This window comes from Drosophila biarmipes, unplaced genomic scaffold (genome assembly GCF_025231255.1).
Source record: "Drosophila biarmipes strain raj3 unplaced genomic scaffold, RU_DBia_V1.1 ptg000004l, whole genome shotgun sequence".
Taxonomy (NCBI): Eukaryota; Metazoa; Arthropoda; class Insecta; order Diptera; family Drosophilidae; genus Drosophila; species Drosophila biarmipes.
In genome coordinates this window covers 1,861,873-1,883,131 of record NW_026114526.1, presented here as the reverse complement: position 1 = coordinate 1,883,131, position 21,259 = coordinate 1,861,873, and the positions used below count along the sequence as shown (strand labels likewise).

Here is a 21,259-nt window from a genome sequence, read left to right as displayed (position 1 = left end):
AAAAAATTATTACGTTATGTTAAATGTTGGAACACAAGGTTATTCTATTGCTCAAAATCATAAACACCAATGATTAATGACAATGATTGTGACCTCAACCTAAAATTAATTAAGTGTATTATATCTAAGAGTACCTAGCCATACCACTGTTATCAAATAACAAAAACTATGTAAACGTTTTCAATTAATTATCGAACGTTTCTTATATTTTATCGCTATCAAAAAGCACAACCTTATTTTGTTACAATTTCATATATATTCTTTATAGTAAGTGAAAATTTTGTTTAATAACAAAATCCGGTTCTTAAATAAGCATGACTTATACGTTCAGCCCGGTGAAAGATGAAAAATTAAATTATTTGTCAAGCTGTTGGCATTTAGAAAGTTCCAAATGATTTTGGCGTTTGTCGGCTAGAATAAAATCGTCTTCCTCTAGTATTTCAGAAGCAGCACGTTTTCTAGAAAGGTGCTCGTCGATAGAGCTATCCATATAGTCATCCTTATCGTTACACTGGTATTCCATATAATTGGCCTTAATATACTTGTTCGATCTTGAAATAAAAAAAGGCTGATCACATATTGGAAGAGTTATATTAGATAAATACTCACAGCTTTAACAAATAAGGATCAAATGGGAAGAAAGATTCGAGCGTCTCCTCGGGCATACATTTGTCGTGGCCGTATACAGTGGCTAGTTTACGCCGAGCGTTGCGCTCCAAAACAGTATGACAATAGGCAAGCTGGTAAGTTCTCGTAAAACCGGCAAATGCTGTAGCCACTGGGGCTAGACAGTATCGCAGAGGATTTAAATGACACATAGCGAGGCGGGATAGTTGAAGAGATTGAAGAAAGAGTAATCCTAAAAATAGTTTTAAAAAATAACAATTAAGCTATTACGGACAAAAATTGATGATGCGAAAGAATATTTAACAATTTTTTTTTATTTGAAGCTATAAGATATAACTGTCCCAATTTTTTTTTTTAATTTTCGAAATTCTCTAATATTAAAAGAATAGTATTCCCAAGACATTAGTCATTTAGTTAATTTATTTTTTTGATCATTCCTATATGAGCGATCCAATATAGGTGTCCGATCTGGCTCATTACGACTTATATAAGATAAAAGAATGGTTATTTTTTTTATATAATTTGTGACTACGCGTCGATTCATTGCTGCTATTGTTATTGTTGTATGCACTTGGCTGAGTTCGATCAACTTTGGAACCTGGCTTTTCTGCATTCCCATTTAAATTAAGTAAGTAAAATTCGTCAAACCGATGTTGACATACCCCTGCAGCTTAAAGCTTATGTTACAGAATTTGTATATTAATTTATATTAACTTATCCACAATTCCTATAAAAATAGTATAATATGAAAGTAAAAATTTATTTATTTTATGAAATCATTAAAATGAGCTGTACCCGCGACAGTTGTACATCGACGTGCCTATAATGTTGCTAATATTTTTTTCTGTGTATTACTATATAACATATTTGTCCGATCCGTCTCCTTTTGATTTATATACTATCTACAATAGAAGTACAAGTACTTTTAGAGTCCCCTTACTTTGCTTCTTTCTCTCCGCTCTGTTAAATAGTAATATTTATTTTTTTCAGATATTTGAATTATGTAACAAAAATAAACCTACTTAAAAGAGTCCGTCCGTCTGTCCGTCCGTTTTCAAGCAACTAGTCTCTCAGTCTTGAAGCTATCGGGCTGAAACTTTCCCAAAGGTCTCTTTTTTTTGCAGGTAGCTCTTTTATAGCTCCCATAGGAATAATCGGAACAACAAATTTAAAAGAATTTTCATTATTTTTTTTTTTTAACATAATACCTTCCTTGCTGGGAAACAACATTTTTTAATACGTTTTCAATTCCGAATTACATTTTATTAAAACCGGACGACTATATCATATAGCTGCCATACAATCGATCTAAAAATTGGTGGAAAAATAATATACAAAATTATTTATTTGGTGTTTTTTAACATATAACCTTCTAAGCTTGGACATAACATTTTTTTTATTAGTTTCAAATGTTAAATTAAATTTTATCAAAATCGGACGACTGTATTATATAGCTGTCACACGAACGATCAAAAAATGGGTCGGAAAATAATATAAAAAATCGGAAAATTAGTGGGAAAATAATATTAAACAAATTATAGCTTTAGTGTCCTTTGACATATTATCTTATAATAATGGGAATATTATTCTTTATATTCAATAAATTTGAATTAAATTTAATAAAATTTGGACTACTCTAACATATAGCTGTCAAAGAAACAGTCAGAGAAATAATGAAATATATATATTTATTTTTATACCACTGAAGCTAGCAACAATAATGAGTCGGTGCTTTTGAAAACCGGGAAGGTTAAGCCCGCCCAAAAAGGTGCTCAGGCGAAAAGGCAGCAATCCATAGAGCTGCGATAGTCAGCGGTAGGCCCCGAGCTCGGATTTGGCTCCCAGCTGCAATAAAGGCGCCGGAGGACATCCTCTACATGCTGCAGGAATGCAACCCGCAACTCCCCACGAAAAGTCGTCAGGGTGGAGGAGACAGAAGAGGATGTTAACCAGGCAATCGTAGTCCTGAACAAGGAGTGGGTAGCTCTAATCGAAGCTGCTCGAGAAGTGCTGAACTTCGCTTTCAGTGCCACTCCTGCCAACATTTACAAAGTCGACTCCAATGCAGCTAGCAGATCTGCCCACCTAGTGGGCCGAAGGACGGCTACTCGACCGTTTCGTCGCTGATCATACTGATGCGAGCGCTTGGACCGGCAATCGAAGACGTGGACCTGAGCGATACGGAAGAGGCCGAAGTCACCGTGGTGGAGATTGCAACTGTAGTTATCATTAAGACTTCTGCAAATCAACCTACACCACAGTAAAACAGCGTCGGCTGCACTACTGCTTCAACTGAGCGGGGGCGGAGCCAACCTGGTCCTAGTACAGGAACCTTGGGTAGTACTTTCTGACGAATCTGTACGGGTAACAAGTATAAAAAGCGGATCTATGCAAAACTCTTGAATACAGTCACACAGCCTTCGAGGCCTATGATTCCAGATAGAAAGAAATGGGAATGGCTCGTTTTTACACATGCCGGCATTCTAAAAGCAGCAAAAAAAATACTTCTGTAGAAGTGGCAGGGATGAAGAAGAAGATTAAACGGTCGAACACCTTCTCTGCTTCTGCCCCGCCATATCCAGACTCACATTAAAGCACTTAGGAATTCCCTTCATCAAAGATGTTACCGAAATATCGGAGATTAGCCTAAAAAACAAAAACGCGTTTGTAAAATCTAAAATTAACCTGATTTTAGTATGAAACATAAAAGATAGGGGACCCAAAAGATCATACCATATCACAATGGACAAACTGAGGTCTACGTGTGTCAGACCATAATCTGGCAACCTTTCTAACCTATTCTAACCTAACACAAGACTGTTAAATTTCGTTTTCGGTAAGCATAACCGTTAGTTATTCGAAATGGGACGTTACCTTAATATTTCAGTAATTAGTTATAAGTTTGCTAGCAAACGGAAATCACTTTACCTATAAAGCTCCCACGGGAACGACCGACATCGTTGTTGACGATCAGGACATAATAAGAACACACATATTTTTTGCTTGACGGTTAGTATTTTAGCTTAAGAGTATGTTTTATTTGTTTTAAAGGCTTAGATAATCGTCTCGACAAAAAGTGACCATCCTTTCTTGAGCTTTTAATCCTATATAATCATAGCTAAGTACTCGGTTAAAATTAAACATTAAATGTAAAATATATCTTGACTTAAATTATATGAAAAATTATAATAATAAAGTACATTCCAGCCTCCGTGAATCAAGGCGCCTGCCGAGATTCATCAATGATGTCGAGGATGGCTAATTTCGACGCTGGTTTTCGAAGTACTCCGGTTGCAATTTTCACCATTGCTGATCGTACTTTTCGTCCTTTGCGATATGAATTTCAATGGCGCTCGGTCGAGCCGCAAATTAGAACTACATCTCTAATTTGTATATGCTTACGATTACGATTAAACCATTTAGTGCGTCTGGTTGGAGTCGGCAAGTACCTCAGAATATAACGTATACAGAAGGTCTTCATCAACTGCTGCCGGATATGCAAGTTATATGACACATTATTTAGGGGCTCTTACCCAATTTATAAACAACTTTGAGCCGAGAGCCAATTTCCAAATAACTCTGACAGACCCGAGATAAACCCGTGGTCAGCTATTTCATTCAACCAGGCCTCCGAATCATTCCCACCCAGATCAATTTCACGCAGCCCAAATCAAATCGAGTAAAAGTAAACGAGCAGTGAATTAACTAAGTTCGACCTATTAAAAAATTGTAGTAGTGATTAAGTGATTAATAAATAAAAATAAATTTTTTTACTTAAATCACTAGTGAGAAACTTAATTTGCATTGCTTTAACGTTTTCGTCAACTAACGGTGTTTATACATGGTTTGGGCAACCAAACAAAAAATGATTTGGGGTAGGTGGATCGTCTTTGTTTGCTCCACCAGGAGCAGGATTGCCTGCCGTATTAAATACCCAGTCAATACCACAGCGACCACTCTCCTTTGCAATCGCATCCACCACCTTAATCTATTGCTCTCTGCCAACACCGATGAAGTTCCCTTTTGGGACTGGAATTGGATATGGGTTGACCATAACATTTGGGAGGAAACAAGCGTGCTGGTTTGATTTGCATAATAGTTTTTCAGAACTAGAAATTTCATCAGCTGTTAATACTGTAGACTTTTTATAGTATTTATTTAAGAACTGCTCGATGGCACGGCGAACCCAAAAATAGACTCGCATTAGTTTCTCGTATCTACTGTTTTCGTTTATCATATCGAGTGTCAGCAACAAATACAAATTTTGGACTTCTCTGTCATGGTCGTGAGATTTTATATCTTTAGGTGGTGACGTCCACTTGTAGCGCTTGCTTTAACAGAAGTGGCTCCATCTGAGGCTCATGGCACATGGATGGCGCCAGAAAATATTCTGTGGCAGTTTTCGGATTAAGTGAGAGTAACAGGGGCAAGTGTCAGGCTTTCTTGGATCTTGTTTTTCACCTCATACTCCGGGGTATGGGTTACCGCCCAAATTGTGGCATCAGAGTCGGTTTTTTAAAAGTGTTCAATCTGCAAAGTTTAGCGCGAGTGACTAAGTGCCGCCTTTTCTACGTTTGGCGTTACCGGAAAGGAAGGAAATATAGTCAGGAAGTCAGCTGCGGATCAGAGTGAGTTAAAGAGATCGGAATATTCGGGGTCTAGAGAGTGACGTTAAGCGTATTCGGCAGGCTACTGGCCGTCCGTTCGAGCGGAATCTACGGAAGTCATCCCTTATTCGGAGTCTATCAAGCTGCCGGAACGATTGGGTCGAGAAACAGAAGAAAATCTCCGCTCAGGGGCCCGCCAACAGCGTTTGCCTTTGGGCGAAGCATAAATCCATTGCGTTTGTCTAAGTTCTAAATCAAAAGCTTTTGGTTGGTTCTTAGTTTGAGCAAGAGTGAAAGAGCAGTCGCTTGACCGCGCTGTGAGACGTCGTTCCGTCGCGGAGCCGCGGCGGACATTCGCCATGGAAACGTAAACTTGCCGTAAAAATGCCCGGGAATTGAACTAAGATCTTGAAAAGGAAAGAAAGGGGGGAAAATCGGAAAAATTAAGTCCCCATCAGTTTTTTGTGGCCCCGCCCGGTGAAATATGTTGTCAAGAACGTTTGTGACCAGCTACATTCGGACATAACCTTCCGGCCAGATGAGAAAATTGTGAAAGACATACGAAAGAAAAATTATTATATAACGCAAATTAGTTTAAGTGAAGCCTAAAAAATGGGAAATCATATAGTGGATGGTGGCGAAGTAGTATAAAGTCATGCAAGGAGAAAGAGTTTTTTCCAGTTGTTTTTGGAGGTCATGGAATTTTTAAATGGATTTAAGTTTTGGTTCGGTTTTGTATTATCTATGTTTTGTATTATCTATAAATTTCCCGCAGATAGCCGCGAACGTCTCGGTGAAAGCGCTTTCATCGATGGATGTTCCTGAAAGCGGTGTGTCTAAATTTTTGCATTTAAATGATAATAAGAAAACTCAAGGCGGCGTAAAGAAATGAAGAGAAAAATCTGAATCCCACCGCACCTAAATACCCTGCAATCAGGCAGATCGAGATTTCAAGATCTCTCCTTTTAACAATTCCTTTTTGACAATTGTTTTATTTTGATTCAATGAGTATTCCTTGCATCTTTAATTATATCAGGTTGCAATTTAAATTGTATTTCCGCCACAACAAGGGATAACTATCGCCCAGTTTTTAATTGTAGATTAAAGTTTGTATTTCAAACTTAATCTATCTCATTTAATCGTACCCGTATTTTAATTATAAAATTCTGCATGTTTAGTACTAAGATAAATAATCATTTTTATTTATTTTCTTAGCTGGTAATAAATCCTTTATAATGAACTGAGTTAACAGTCTGTTGCCGGAGCTAGAATGATTCCGCGATAGGGTAGCTTGCGTTCGAAGGGGTCATTCGGACGCATGGAAAGGAATGACCAATGCACTTTGGGATGAAATGTCTTTATTTTGGCCATAACCGTAATATTAAAGCTAGAAAGTTGAAATTTGGAGAATTTGCTGCTTATATTATTTTTGAATTTCGGATTTTTTTTTTTAACACTACAACCTTGCCTCCCACATAATTGAACTGCAGTATTTATAAAATTCATATTAATTACACTTTCATATAAGTAATACTTTTCTCTTCCTTATTTTTTATCCACAGTTGTTGAAAAATTTTTATATTTTAATATTTTTGCATATTATAACATATCTTAATTAACGAAAACTTAAAAATACGTACATAAACTTGTATTAATTTAAACTTTCTTCTTCTAAATCAAGATCAAAATATAGTATACTTTCAAACTCGTCTTCAACACTATATACTTGGGCTGCATCTTCCGGTTTTGGAGGAACTAAAAGTGCAATAACTTCACTTGGCAATGGGTGTGATTTTGAGCTCTTTTTTTGAGCGATGCTTGATAAGTAAGGATCAGAAGAATCCAAAGCTCGGTGAAATACGTCTGTTAAATTGTTCACTCGGCTATTTTTCCTGGCATGCAAAATCCTATCGCGCTTGTAATATTTGTTGCGAGCCTCAGATGCGTTTTCGCCTAAGCAACCAACAGGAAGTACAGATGATTTAATTATTTCTGGACCATGAACTAAAATTTTGTGGACCGTAGCGGTCATTGGATACCACGGATATTTAATTAAATGCAAACGAAGCGTTTCTTCACAAAATTTCTTAAACTTATTAAAACAAACGTCATATTCGCATGATAAAACTATTAAAATGATATGTAGTTTGTTTAAAAGCTCTTCATCCAGTTCTAATATTGAGGCAAATAATTTAACATTCGAAAATGCTCTTCGTGCCGTATTGCCATCGTTTCAGTTTCAATTTCCATTCTGACTTGGTTTGTTAATATGTAACCCCATTTCAGACCAAAGCTTTCGCTCAATGTCCTTCTTGCGTACCATCATTATTTCTTTGTCAGAGTCCGTACTAATTCGCCACTTTTGAATACTAACACGATATGAGATGTTGAGAAGGAATTCCAAAAACCTAATCCATGCGTGGAGAGGACTAACTCCGTACTGATAAGAATTTGGTTTAGGCTTGAACTTTTGACTGTTTACCTCTGTTTCTTTTAAAAAGTCCTTCGGACTGGCACCACAAATTGGACAGGATTGTGTTGAATTAGTGCCCGTTAATGTATTCAACACATTTCCATCGATGAGCGTCATGTGTACTTCGAATAGAACTTCCACTCTCAATTGTTCCGCCTCATACATAAATGGCTTTGAGTCTTTTATTTGCGAATCCAAAAGAAATTTGGAATTCAAAATATGATCCCGGCTTTCTTTAGCAAACTCAATTTTTAGCGGCCTTCAATATTTAACGGATTGTGGACATCTGTTTCTCCAAATAATTCTCCCAATTTGATCCACCATTTGAAGGGGAATTATGGTAGTGACAAACATAGATTGGTCCAGGAAAATGGGTTCGGTATCATTAAACCTTTGCTTATAAACGCTCTGTCCGGTTGAACCGTCAAAACCATAGCTTACTATTAGCTTTACTTTATTTATATCAATAAATTGTTGGAAAACAGGCTTTTGATATAAAATGATCCGAGATGCTGTATGGTTCAGTAAGTTCTGCATTGGCACTTCGGCAATAGTATCGGATACGCTTATATCTATAGGCCGACACTTTTCCTTAGCTTCTCTCACCTTTTCGTAGCTTGGATTTATATTGCAGTTCTTTTCGATACTTTTTAAGCGTATGTTAATATATTGCTGCTTGGAAAACAAGTTTTCTATAATAAATGCTAGGGCCTCATCAGGTGATAATGGTATAGGCTCTTTCAATGAAAGTTGTTGCCTTAATTTTGAACTGTCAGGACTATTTTTGTCGTTTTTAATATGTGAGAAATATCCGTATTTTTGACCTTCTTAGCAGACATAGCAGCTGCTTCAACAAGTAGAAGTGTTGAATTTTCCTTTGAAAGTTCGGAAGCAAGTCTTCTTTTATGCCGTAAACTTCCTTCGTCATAAGAGACCCGAGGTCGTCCACCAAGATTATGACTACAATCATCTTTTGAATAAAATATTAGCTCCGATGCAAGCCAGCTAGCATTTTCTTCTTTGAAACGACGAATATTTCTGTGCGCTTTGTTGACATTGCGATTTTTATCCAGCCAAACTTCTAGTAGGTCACCTCGACGAATAGCAACCTTGCATGAATCTGTTGAAATATTTAACCCCCCCGCAAATTCCCGCAAATTATTAAAATGCTATCTGAATATACACATAATAACTCATACTACCACATAAGTTGTTATTTGAATCCTGTTGTATGTTGCTAGATATGCTCCACGAAACACAAATATTTTTAGGTTAGAATCAACAAAACTAGTGTTTACGTATTACCTTAAAAACATGACAATACAAAAGCACATATAATTAAACACTTATACAAATATTTTCTACACACCATGCGAAATATTTTCCATTTTAAGGTATTTCAATTGGTCAAACTGTTTAAAAATACGAGAACGCCAAAATTTAGGAACTTCACTAATCAGCAAGCTTGCATGCACCACGTGGCAAGAACAGCTGACTTTCAACAGCTGGTGCAAGACGAGGGCTGCACAATAAAATACAAATTAAATATTTTCGATTTCTCGGGACATTTCTTAGCTTAAAATAATTGTAACATTATTTATATATTAACACGAACTTATTAGGTTTTGGCCAAAATAAAGGCATTTCATCCCAATGTGCAATGGTTGCGTGGGTATTATGGGACCTCGGGAACATCTAGTGAGGTCAGTTTGAGATTCAGCTAGAGTACATGGGGAATTTTTGGACTTTCTTTTAATAGGCAGCCGACAAGCAGCCAGCCGAGTATACCCGCGTGCGCTTGAATTCCATAGTACCAGCTCAGCCTGAATTTTATTTGAATGTGGCGACCCGTTACACACTCGAAGCTGTCGAGACATAAAAAAGGGTGTCCATCAATCCAGACACTTAGATCTGCCTTTGATGAGATGTGTGTGGCAGCGTCTGCGGAATTATTTGATTATTATTTATTAAGCTTTCAAAAAATTTCTGTTATTCTGTGGACGACATATTGCTTATAACGGCGGCTATCTGATTGTATAAAAATTTTTTGGGCTGATCTCATGGTTATTTTACATGGTGTGTTTAAGTCGAAATTCCTAGAACTGCAGCTAGTAGTTCGAGGCGTGTTATTCACAATGTTTTTACAGGACTACAGTTCGCTTTACCCATCACAAACACTATTGCTACTTTTTTCTCATACAAAGGCTTCTACCAAAATATAAAGTTTGCAAGTCGAGATCAAGTATGGTGAATTATTTTGAGCTGCAGTTGGTCGTAATCTAAAACGATTCATCCTTGAACATTTCACTTGCCGCTTTTTTCAGTCGACGTAGCGCCGTGTCGTAACTATCTGACATTTTAATATTAACCCATTCTAGCCATTTAATAGCCATTTTCGAATTTGTTTGTCGTCTCCTTGGCATGGTACCATTAACGTCTTGACTTCTTTTACAATTTTCATTTGGAAATAAGATAGATATCTCGAAAAATATCCTTGTAGTTCTAGGTTTATTCGCTGGGACATTTCTGGTGTTGTGTGTTACCTTTCCACTTTAATGTCATATGGCTTTTTGATCTTTTGAGACCCAGCAATTCGGCTGTTTCCTGTACGATAAGAGGTATACTTGAACCCTCGTCGATTAAAGCAATTATCGTGCATAGCGATTTTGGACCTGTAACAATTATGGCCACGATATGAAAATCGTGTTCGGTGTTTCTTTATCCATTATTGTTGTAGAAACTATGTAGGTCTTTGTTTCAGCTGGACTATTCTCAATCTTAGCGGATTTGAATCGTAAAGAAGACGATCCTTTGACAGGAATCAATTTTGCATTTTTTACGAAATGAGATATTTTGTATAGAGTATCCCGGGCAAAGATTTAATATTTAATAAAACAAACTCGTTGTTTCCTATTTTTTATGTAAGGGTTCTTCTTTAAATTGTCGCATTTATAGAGCTTGTGGTCAATTTTACAAAATCGTGTATTTACGGGAAGACTCCTGTTTATTGTCTACGGAGAAATGAAGCTCACTTCGTAGTAGCACTTTGGGTCGTCCAAAGTGGTTATGTGATATTTGCCGAATTGTTTCGACATTGTTTGGATATAACCAAATTTTTAGGTCGGCCATGCAGTGACTTTTGAAGCCGAGACAAGTTTTCCAAATTGGTATAACCGTGGGCGTTTGTAGTTGCCTTATAGATTACAGAAGACGTTGAAAGCGTTGTGAGTAAGCAGATGTGGACGGCGGATTTTAGCAAAATAGAGAAAGAGCAATATCGGTCTGTGACTCGATTTTTGTTTTTCGAACGGAAATCGCTCAGCGAAATCAAAGAGCGCTTGGATGCTGTGAGTTATTTTTGTTTCCAAATTCGAAAGTCACTCGATGGACAGAAATTTGCGTCGAATGAAGAGGTCGTCGCCGCCACAGAGGCCTATTTTGCAAACCTCGAGAAAACGTATTTTTCAGACGGTTTAAAGAAGTTGGAGCATCGCTGGGTCAAGTGTATCGAGCTAAAAGAGATTATGTTGAGAAATAAATCGTTACATTTCCAAAATTTTCGTTTTTCTTTTGGAGGCTAAGTAACCCAAGTAGTTGCCCTCGACATGAACGATGTACACAGCAGATATCTTAGGCGCTCACGCTACCCCCCTTGTCCCGCGGAGTGATCCAACCGTCGTATACGCCGGTTTTAACAAAACACATATCGCGCATCCCCGTGCCAGCGACAAGGTGCTTACTACACCCCTTGTCGGTTAGGCACAAACATTAGCTATTTATAACTGTTTTTCTGCCGAACTAGCGAGTTTCTCCAAAAGTGGCCAAAAACGGGGCCAATCTGGGAGTTTGCGAGGAGCCAGGGGCTAAGCTCAGTTTGTTAACGAGGTTCAACTCGAAGCTTCCGACAGATGGAAAGTGGTTAAGGTGAAGAAAACAGAGCGCTTCACCAAGAATGTGGTGATCCTCCTGAACCAGGCTGCCTTAGAACCCCTCGCAGCCCAACAGAACCACGAGAGTGTAGCTTCACATATACGACACAGATAAGCTAACGACAGACAACCTTGCTGCCTGCGCATCGTACAAACCGCTGGGCGACTACGAAACGGAACACGAGGAGGACATCCATACAGGGTACGTGTCAGCTGACTAGCTCTACAAAAGCCAGAAGCAGCTTTGCACTCAGGGCACGACCCTACCGGGTCGCACTGCTCTCCAGGACATAGCGGAGGAAGCGTAGTGTGCCTAGCCATTGAGCGGTCATAAAGATGGTGGCTTATTAACCCCCATATACAAGCTAGTTTACACCAAAGGTAAGGGTAAAACCAGAACCTGAATTCTTACCAAGACACACATTAACGCATATCCTTCCACAGTTTGGCGAAGGCGACCTAACCACGGTCAGAGTGGAGCTAAATGAACACACTTATCACATCATAGAACATAACACAACATCTCAAACATCACTATTTTGAGATCAACCAACTGGGAATACCACAAAAATCTCCCCAAGAGAATCTTACATGCTAAACCGACGCACGTACATTCAGTGACAACTGCGGAACAGCAGAACAGTCAAGACAAAGCAGAAACGCCCCTGGTGGAACACAACCCCGGCGACTCTGAAAAGCGAGTGCAGAGTTTACTTGAATAGTAGTAGCATAGAATCTACTACGAAGACTCAGAAGAATTTTATCAAAATCTCTAGACGCTAAATTAATTTTTATACCGAAAGCCGGAAAATTCTCCCAAAGGACTGCCGCCTAATAAGTCTCTCTTCCTTCTTTCTTGAAGACCCTGGGAAGGCTAATTGACAACAACATGCGTACGGCAAAGGAAAATCAATAGGTACCTCCCTACACTCCCTACTATCTTGTATAGAGAGAAGTTTCCGCAAAAAGGAATTCTCTCTGGCAGCAACGGCTATCACAGGCGCTCTGGCTGAACTGGGCACTGAGCAGCCTTTAGAGGGACTTATACACACCATGCTTACAAGCAAAGTATTGTACTCCACTATGGAATCTGCTCACTCGACCAGGAATGGCAGCAGAGGATCCCTGCAAGAGGGTGTAATTTTACCTCTTCTATGGGTTACTTCAAGAGGAAGCGGGCACTAAAGTGGTAGCCTACGCAGATGACGTAGTTATCCTTCTGCAGGGTACATTTCTTCAAACTCTCTGCAACAGCGCTGAGATTCCGCGAAGCATTGGCATGAACAACAGGCTCAATGTGTCACCCTAGTATCCTAACAAATCAGATAACTATACCAAACATTACAGACCACGATCTACCCTCAGTCAACATCGAAAGAAGGTATAAGATCTTCATACCCAGTCGTAAGGACTGGGACAACCTCCCACACCAATTTGAAAACGCCGTCAAAATATACAAACGACTCCAAGCTTAACTCCCAAACCGGTGGGAGAGTTTTCTCCCCCGAAATGGCCCAGTCGATCTCGCCATGTCCGTCCACAGATATTGCACTTTGTGATTCAGAAATAAGCCCTATATTCTTGTAGTTTTCTGTACGTTAATATTTTATATAAACAGCTCGTATATCAGTTCCTGATTAAATTAGGGATGCATCTTATAAGTAGATTGTACATTTCCTTATTTACACTCATTACTCTTAGAGTAAACTTTATATTATATTCGTCGAAAAATATATTACAGGTTGAAGAAAAAGTTTCCGACCTTAAAGGGGACTTTTGTAATTTATCAGGTTCACAAATGCGCTGTACAAGTTAAAGAAATACAAGTTTAACATTTTTTGCAATTTTTAGTAAAAAACAAGAAAGGAAGTTACTGTTATAGGAAATATTTAACTTAATTAACACCAATTACATTTTTAAGGATTGTTACTGACTTCAGTAATATTAAAAAAAAAAAATTATTTCATTCTTTTTTCAGACCATTTTTTTAAATATGTTATAGTAGTCAGATTTTTATTAAATGTAATTCGAAATTCTTAAAAATATAACAAATTATATTCCCTATATAATAAGATAATATGTCAAAAAGCCACAAAGCTATAATTTCTTTCATAATATTTTCCCACCACTTTTCCGATCGTTCCTATGACAGCTATATGATATAGTCGCCCGATTTTGATAAAATTTAGTTCGAAATTCAGAACTAATTAAAAAATGATATTTCCAAGCTAAGAAGGTTATATGTGAAAAAAACCAAAGATCAAATATCAAAAAAAAATGTTTTCCGATAGTTCCTATGGGATCTATAAGATATACTTGTCCGATCCGGCTGGTTCCGACTTATATACTACCTGCAATAGAAAGACGACTTTTGGGAATGTTTCAGCCCGATAGCTTTAAAACTGAGAGACTAATTTGCGTAGAAACGGACGGAAAGACAGACAGAAGGACGGAAAGACAGACGGACATGGCTAGATCTATCGTCTATTGACGCTGAACAAGAATATATATGGGGTCGGAAACGTCTCCTTCACTGCGTTGCAAACTTCTGACTGAAATCATTATACCCTCTGCAAGGGTATAAAAATGTAGTTTGACAAAGGAATACAAATTTGAAGGGCAGGACCTATCGGTGTCATGTGGAACTGCAGGGTAGGGTGTGTCTTTCTGCTTTTATTTTGTCTTTGTAACTAAAAATTTAATTTTCTAGTATTCATTTACTTTAGTAGTTGCAATTAAATTTTGTTCTTAGCCTACTTGCCACAGGTATATTCGACACCATCCAAACCTATTCTGTACTTATTTTGTATTTGTATACTTTTAAAAATAAGAACATTTTTGTCATACCTTTTGAATTAGCAGTCAAATCTCTGGCACGAAACGCAATCAAGTAGAACACAGCTTGGCAGACAGAGTAAAAAACCAAGTGAGCCTTCAAAGAGCAATTCTGGTTATATTCACCCGAGTCGTCAATGTAGTTATGAGCCCATTTGCTTAACTCTTTTAAATAGTATATTACAATTCTAAAAATAAGAAACAAACATTAAATCATCAAAACTTTTTAAAGATTGTATAATTCTTAAAAATTCTCTTACCTAAGTGGCAAAAACCTGGCGCGAGATAAAAAACTTGCCATGTATCCTACCGCAGTATGTCGAATAATGGCCGATATATTGGGATTTTGAACCTTCTTCCAAAGCAAATCAAGAAAAGACTCCGAATATGCAAATCGAATACTAGTTACATAAAATAAGACGAATTGCACATGATGAGTATTGTGACTGGGTAACAGAACTTCGTCGAATATATGAAGTAACATTTTAAATAAACGATTTGCAGTCCAGCGCTGTTGGTCGTTACTGTTTTGGTGGATGCGACATTTACTGTCAAAAAACCTATAAAGCATGAGGAGACTTATATCCAAGGTTTTGCCAACGGGATGCTTAACAGTATTTGCAGTCGGAGCCAAGGAGTCGGCGGATAAATCGTCTTTTTGAAACAAGGGAGCTGCCTTCATTTTGTCATCCTCATCATCTGATTCCGAGCCAATTTCATCTCGCGGAGCATTAACATCTAGTACTACAAGTCTGAGATACATAAAAAGATAACGTTAGATTATATCAGAAGAGCAATCGTCAAAAAGCATGGGCAATTCTTAACTCATTCTATATTGTGCCCAGCCGGACTATAAATCACTGTGTGCCAACAGAAACAGCGCTTCAAACTCTCGATATATGAAGCATAGGCAAAGGGGCTTTGCCAACACGAAAAGACAACACATTCACATTTACTTACTTTTCATATCCATTACTCGTATAGTAAAAGGGTATAATAGAATCGTCGGAAAGTATGTAACAGGCAGAAGGAAGCGTTTCCGATTTTGAATAAATGGAAAAGCTATTTATTTTGACTATCATGGCATTTGAAATCAGATAATCCGTTAATTAGGCCCAGTTGCTGGTATGCAATTGTCAGCAATCGCTTCGCTTCATATTTCCATAGCACTCTACAACAGAACCTACAATGTGTATGCTTAATGCTAGCTTTTTTAACTACGCATTATAAAATTCAGACATTTCAAGAATTTGTACAGGGTGCGCCAACTCGAGCTTTGATATAAAAACATAGAATATCTTTTACGTTTGTCAAGCGATTAGCTTGGGTAGGTACACTTTGAGCCGTGGACGTGTCGAAGTGTTGACTTTGTTTATCGAAAATAGGCGTGCAATTGTGGATATCTGAACCATAACAGAACTCAAGGAGAGTATTCGCACCGAAATGGACAATATACCGGGCGACATGCTCGAGAAAGTCATAGAAAATGATCTTAATATACACTTTTTTTCATCAAGAACAAAGGTTGCCATGTGATCGATATTGTATTCAAAAACTAACTCTAATTAATTGTAAAAAATTAATCTAAATAAACATAAAGTTTAGTTTTTTCCAAGTCTAACCCTATTTTCTTACCGAAGCTCGAGATTGCGAACCCTATGTTACGTACTTCCCGGCAAATACAACATACTCCGGTACCGAACGAGAAACGGGTATAATAAGCTATAATCGTGTTACAAATAGCTGAAACGGCTTTACATTTGTCTGCTACTTTGGTTGATTTGCGATATTCCGGTTGATGACCGGAAATTCATGTGGCAATCCAATTTATAATGTAATGTGTCAGGTTGTACAAAATCCTCTCAAACTCAACGCTGATCGCTTTCTTTGTCACTCTCGATTTACGAGGTGTGCTCAAAAAGTAAGGCCCCTTTTCTTATTCGCGGGGTAAGTATTTTCGATTTTATATACCCTTGCAGGGGGTATAATGATTTCAGTCAGAAGTTTGCAACGCAGTGAAGGAGACGTTTCCGACCCCATAAAGTATATATATTCTTGATCAGCGTCACAAGACGAGTCGATCTAGCCATGCTGATGATCCGTCTGTCCGTCCGTCTGTTCGTCTGTCCGTCCGTTTCTACGCAAACCAGTCTCTCAGTTTTAAAGCTATCGGGCTGAAACTTTTCCAAAAGCCTTCTTTCTATTGCAGGTAGTATATAAGTCGGAATTATCGGGATCGGACAACTATATCTTATAGGAACTATGGGGGAAAAAATTTAAAAATAATTATACCTTCGGTGTTATTAAACATATAACCTCCGAAGTTTGGATATTACATTTTTAAATTAGTTCTGAATTTCGAATTAAATTTTATCAAAATCGGACGACTGTATCATATAGCTCCCATAGAAACAATCGGAAAATGAGTGGTAAAATAATATTGAAAAATTATATCTTCGGTGTTTTTTAACTTATAACCTCCTACGATTGGAAATAACATTTTTTATTTGGTTTTGAATTTCGAGTTAAATTTTTATCAAAATCGGACTACTACATCATATAGCTGTCATAGGAACGATCGGATAATTAATGGGAAATAATGTGAAACAAATTATAGCTTTGGGGCTTTTTTTTGTCTTATAATATCGGGAATATAAATTTGTATATTTTTAAGAATTTCGAATTCAATTTAATAAAGTTATTGATTATTTTTTATAACTGCATACAACTGCATATACAAACTTCGGCTTGCCGAAGTTAACTTCCTTTCTTGTTTCTACTTAGAACAGTTTAACAGTATGCCACTGTCAACATTTCTAGTATTTCGCAGCACAAAATTTTATGTTTTAATACACAAAATATTATGCATATCTTTTGATTCATATTTTTTATAGAAAAAATCGCCGAGCCCACTTCTAACATTTACGTCTTTAAAAATCAAACAAAGAATGATTTACACATCACACTTGGTACAGATGTTTGGGAAGAGTGTCCCAACATAACAAAAAAAATCGATTATCGAAAATACGTAGCCCGGGAAATTAAATTTTTAAACACACCTCGTATACCTTGCACCTGTACTCATACTGGTACACCCTTAATAAATTAATAAGTAGGTATAGTATTTACTTCTGCAGAACCAACTGCAAAATTAGTTCCTCAAACATCGGCTTGTACTCGATTATCCAGAGCACGTTAAACAGATAACCAGCCGTTACATGGGCTGGTTTTTTAAAATACGGAAACTTAGCGGATATGGCATCAATGACTAAATCAAATGCCATTGGAACTGCAGTTAAAATGCGATTCAGTACTTCATGGATGGGTTTTAATACAAGTCTCGTACTTTCTGAAGGACATCCATTGAGCCAGTCTGATTCATCTAAATCGTCAGGAATCCAGTGTACAATTAATTTAGATATTCCCATAGGTAAATATCTATTGTGGGTAACCATTATATCTATATAAAATTCGGTATAAACTTGGATTATTTCGGAATTCCTTTGTTTCCAGTTCAGGGAGAGCAAACACTCTATAACATGAACAAAATCTGGAGTCAGGCTGTACACAATTTTTTTAGCATCCTTTACAATCACCAAAAAATCGTCATCCTTAAAAAAAAGAGAAGTATTAATCAGTAAAAATAAAATGAAAACCGAGAACAAAGCTTTTTTCGGCGAGCCGAATCTTTATTGCGTTTGCCGATTACATAAATTGTATTTTATTATACTATTTTACTGTATGTTTATCATATACTACGTCCATAGCTTAAATTAAAGCGGTGAAAACCATTGAAATATAAAAATATCTAGAGTAAAAAATACGTATAACTTATCTTCAAATCACGTTAAATACCTGTTTAAGTGCCAATAACCAGAAAATGCAGTTTTTTTGTTTGTTTTCGGGATTCGGCACTGATCCCATGTTTTTTTTTTTTGGCTTACGCCTTATTAAAATTGGTTTTGGTAACTTTTCTTATATATGTATATTTGAATAAACTCATTTTAATTTATTTTAAAAGGATGATTAAATATTTTACAAGCACGTCACTAGATCAGCATTGACCGGTTGTATGCTTGTTCCTCCTTTTTTTTTGGTTGAAAAAAACTGAGTTCATATTTTAAAAAAATATATTTATTTAAGAATCCTAAAAATTTAATTTTTGAAGTTTCACTGCCTTATATTCTGATTAAAAACTCAGAAATTATACTAGTTTAAGCTGATTGTGTCTCTTGGAGCTAAAGGATATGGACAGTTTTTCAACTACTTTATCCGACTGTTTTCAAAAAAAATTTGAACGTATATATTTTATATCAGTTCGAAAGTTCCAAATCTTTTAAAATGAACTTTGCAAACAGTATTAAAACAGATGGTCTGAAGGAAATGGCTACATCGACTTATCAGTGAAGGTAATAGGTATTGAGAAATAAAAATTGCAATATCCTCTCAAAAAATAATTAATAAGAAATAGAGATTAGACTGTTTACCAATTTTTAAATAAAATTCCAAGTCATTTCGGTTGGCACGCTACACGTACCTAACGGGCCTACTTGGCAGTGTGTACTAGTGACCATACAATGACTGCTTAACTTATTCATAACTTGTAAAATAATATAGCGATTGGTATTATTGGACTTAAGCGTTAATGGAGTTCGAAGGCATACGAGTAAGCGTACTTGTAAGTTCTTGCCGAAATCAAACTGCGCTGCTTAATACTATGTACAGTTTTAGCTTTTAGTTTCCGAGACCTCAGTAATTATATAGACAGATGGACAAGGCTAGATCGACTCGTATGATACCGATCAAGAATAAAATATTTGTCATATACATCACGTTAAAAAAACAAATTTTGATATCCAAACTTTTTTTTCCTATTGCCGTTATTATTCTGTAAATTAAACGTAAAAAAAATTTAACAGTTTAATTTTTTTACCTATAACGTGCTCGATATCAAATTAGCAGTACCATCTTAAACATTAAGCTTTTCAAAAATTTTTAACTGGTATTTTCAGTTATTTATTCGTAAATTATTTGTGAAAGAATTAGTTTTGTCCCTAAATTTTAAATATTTTTTTTTTAGAAAAACTTAGTTGTACTGCTAGAACAACACTCTGAACACAAAATGTTCTAAATGTTTTTAACTGGTACTTTTCCTTTATTTATCGGTGAGTTATTTGTAAAAGAAATCATTTTTCCGATATGTTTGTAAAATTTAAAAAAAAAAACCCTATTTGTTTTGATACAAAGCTAGCAGACCAGCTCTATTAAATGTTACCCTTTCCAAAAAGATTTTTAACTGGGATTTTTCCGCTAAAAGCGACAAATATATTTCTTGCACATATTTTAAAATAAAAAAGTATTTTATAAAAGGACACAAAATAAGGAAACAAATAATTAAACTACCCTTCTTATGAAGTACAACGCTGAAATCGGCAGATCCAAATAAGCAATAATTCTTCTTGCTTATTTTACATCAACTTAGCAGAACAACAAAGTTTTCTTCGGCAGTTATAAGGAAGTTTATGAGTTTATGTTAGTAACACCATGTAAAATTTTAAAGGATTGTTGCTAGCTTCAAAAAAAAATGTTACATTATTTCTCTGACCGTATCTTTGACAGCTACATGTGTATATGTTTCAGTTTTAATTCAAAATTCTTAAAAATACAAAATGATATTCCCAAGAGTAAATGGTAATATGTCAAAAAACATCAAAGATATAATTTGCTTTATATTATTTTCCCGATCGTTTCAATGCAACTATGTGATCATCCGAGTTTGATAAAAATAAATTCGAAAATCAGAACTATTTAAACAATGTTATTTTCAAGCATAGGAGGCTATATACAAAAGAAAAAAGAAAGACTGATAGCTTTAAAACTTATATACTATTTTGCGGACGGACAAATCAAAATACCCTCGGATTGAAATCAAAATACCCTCTGCAAGGGTATATAAATGGTATTTATTTCACAAATAATTTACGGATAAGTAACGTCAAAATACTAGCTAAAAACATTAAGGGATTTTCAAGTTTAACGATTTGTACTGCTTAACAGAACACCCTAATTTTTTTTATACAAATTTTGAAAATGAAGAGATTTACAAGTAAATAACGGCAAATTGTCAATACGAAAAGCTTCGATATCATATAGTGTCAGAAGCATCACCTTCAATGCGTTGCAAACTTCTGACTGAAATTAGAACAACGTCTGTTAGGGTATACCAAGTAATCTTGATAAACATACATTGAGTTCTGCTTGACGGAGAAAATTTGTGAACTCCTTAAGCAGGTGGAAATTCCCTTCTTCTAGGGCAACGCGAACAGATTCTGCAAGTCCCCTTTCTTTTGGACTGGAAAAACGAACTTTATTGACTGCCACTGCTGTGGCTCGATAGCGTTCCTCACTAGAAAACTTCTTAAAAAAGGAAGTCAAACCCGTCTTGCTTGTGTGTAAGGACATAGTGTCGTCCATAGTCACAAAACTGAATGTCTCAATGAAGAGCTACAAAAAAATTTTCTGTAGCGCAGATTCACTGTAATGCCTAATAGTCTATTGAATCTTTTTAGTTTAATCACAGAATATTCGGTCAAAAATATAGATTTTATTAAAAGCAAATGACGTTGTTGTGTGACCACGACCCGCAGGTAAGGTAATATTTTTATTATTATTTTTTGTACTGCAAAAAGCGAAACCGCATGTTCGTCAAATAAGTTTCCTTTTTGAATATACGTCAAACTAGCGTCGATGAGTTAGCAACGAAAGTGGAACGGTGGAATTAGGATAGG

General features: G+C 36.4%; 1 protein-coding gene and 1 long non-coding RNA gene across 5 annotated transcripts; one reads left to right on the top strand and one right to left on the bottom strand.

Annotated features, from left to right (window-relative positions):
• Positions 1 to 177: 177 nt before the first annotated feature.
• On the bottom strand, positions 178 to 21,191 carry LOC108030491 (RNA polymerase I-specific transcription initiation factor RRN3). Of its 4 annotated transcripts, XM_044093794.2 has the most exons (7): positions 20,718 to 21,191; positions 20,640 to 20,663; positions 17,601 to 18,082; positions 14,732 to 15,223; positions 14,484 to 14,659; positions 610 to 859; positions 178 to 551 (listed from the first exon to the last, which is right to left on the bottom strand). In XM_044093794.2, exons 1-7 carry the CDS (start codon positions 20,943 to 20,945, stop codon positions 356 to 358), a joined length of 1,848 nt encoding a protein of 615 aa, XP_043949729.1. In that variant the 5' UTR covers positions 20,946 to 21,191; the 3' UTR covers positions 178 to 355. The 4 variants fall into 4 exon arrangements, with proteins under 4 accessions (XP_043949729.1, XP_043949730.1, XP_043949733.1 ...); XM_044093795.2 differs by lacking the exon at positions 20,640 to 20,663 and having other exon boundaries at positions 20,718 to 21,190; XM_044093798.2 differs by lacking the exons at positions 20,640 to 20,663; positions 20,718 to 21,191 and having other exon boundaries at positions 17,818 to 18,082.
• Positions 2,071 to 4,414, top strand: LOC127011652 (uncharacterized). Its single transcript, XR_007764835.1, has 3 exons — positions 2,071 to 3,463; positions 3,522 to 3,636; positions 3,835 to 4,414. It is a non-coding gene; the product is annotated as an uncharacterized LOC127011652 (long non-coding RNA).
• Positions 21,192 to 21,259: the final 68 nt, after the last annotated feature.

Bases quoted from the DNA above. Each gene is read 5' to 3' on its own strand.
- LOC108030491 (XM_044093794.2), bottom strand. From the start codon at position 20,945: ATGGACGACACTATGTCCTTACACACAAGCAAGACGGGTTTGACTTCC. The intron at 15,224-17,600 runs GTAAATACTATA...TATGTATCTCAG, and splicing joins TTGCAGTTGGTTCTGCAGAA to ACTTGTAGTACTAGATGTTA. The intron at 552-609 runs GTGAGTATTTAT...TTTTATTTCAAG, and splicing joins GATCCTTATTTGTTAAAGCT to ATCGAACAAGTATATTAAGG.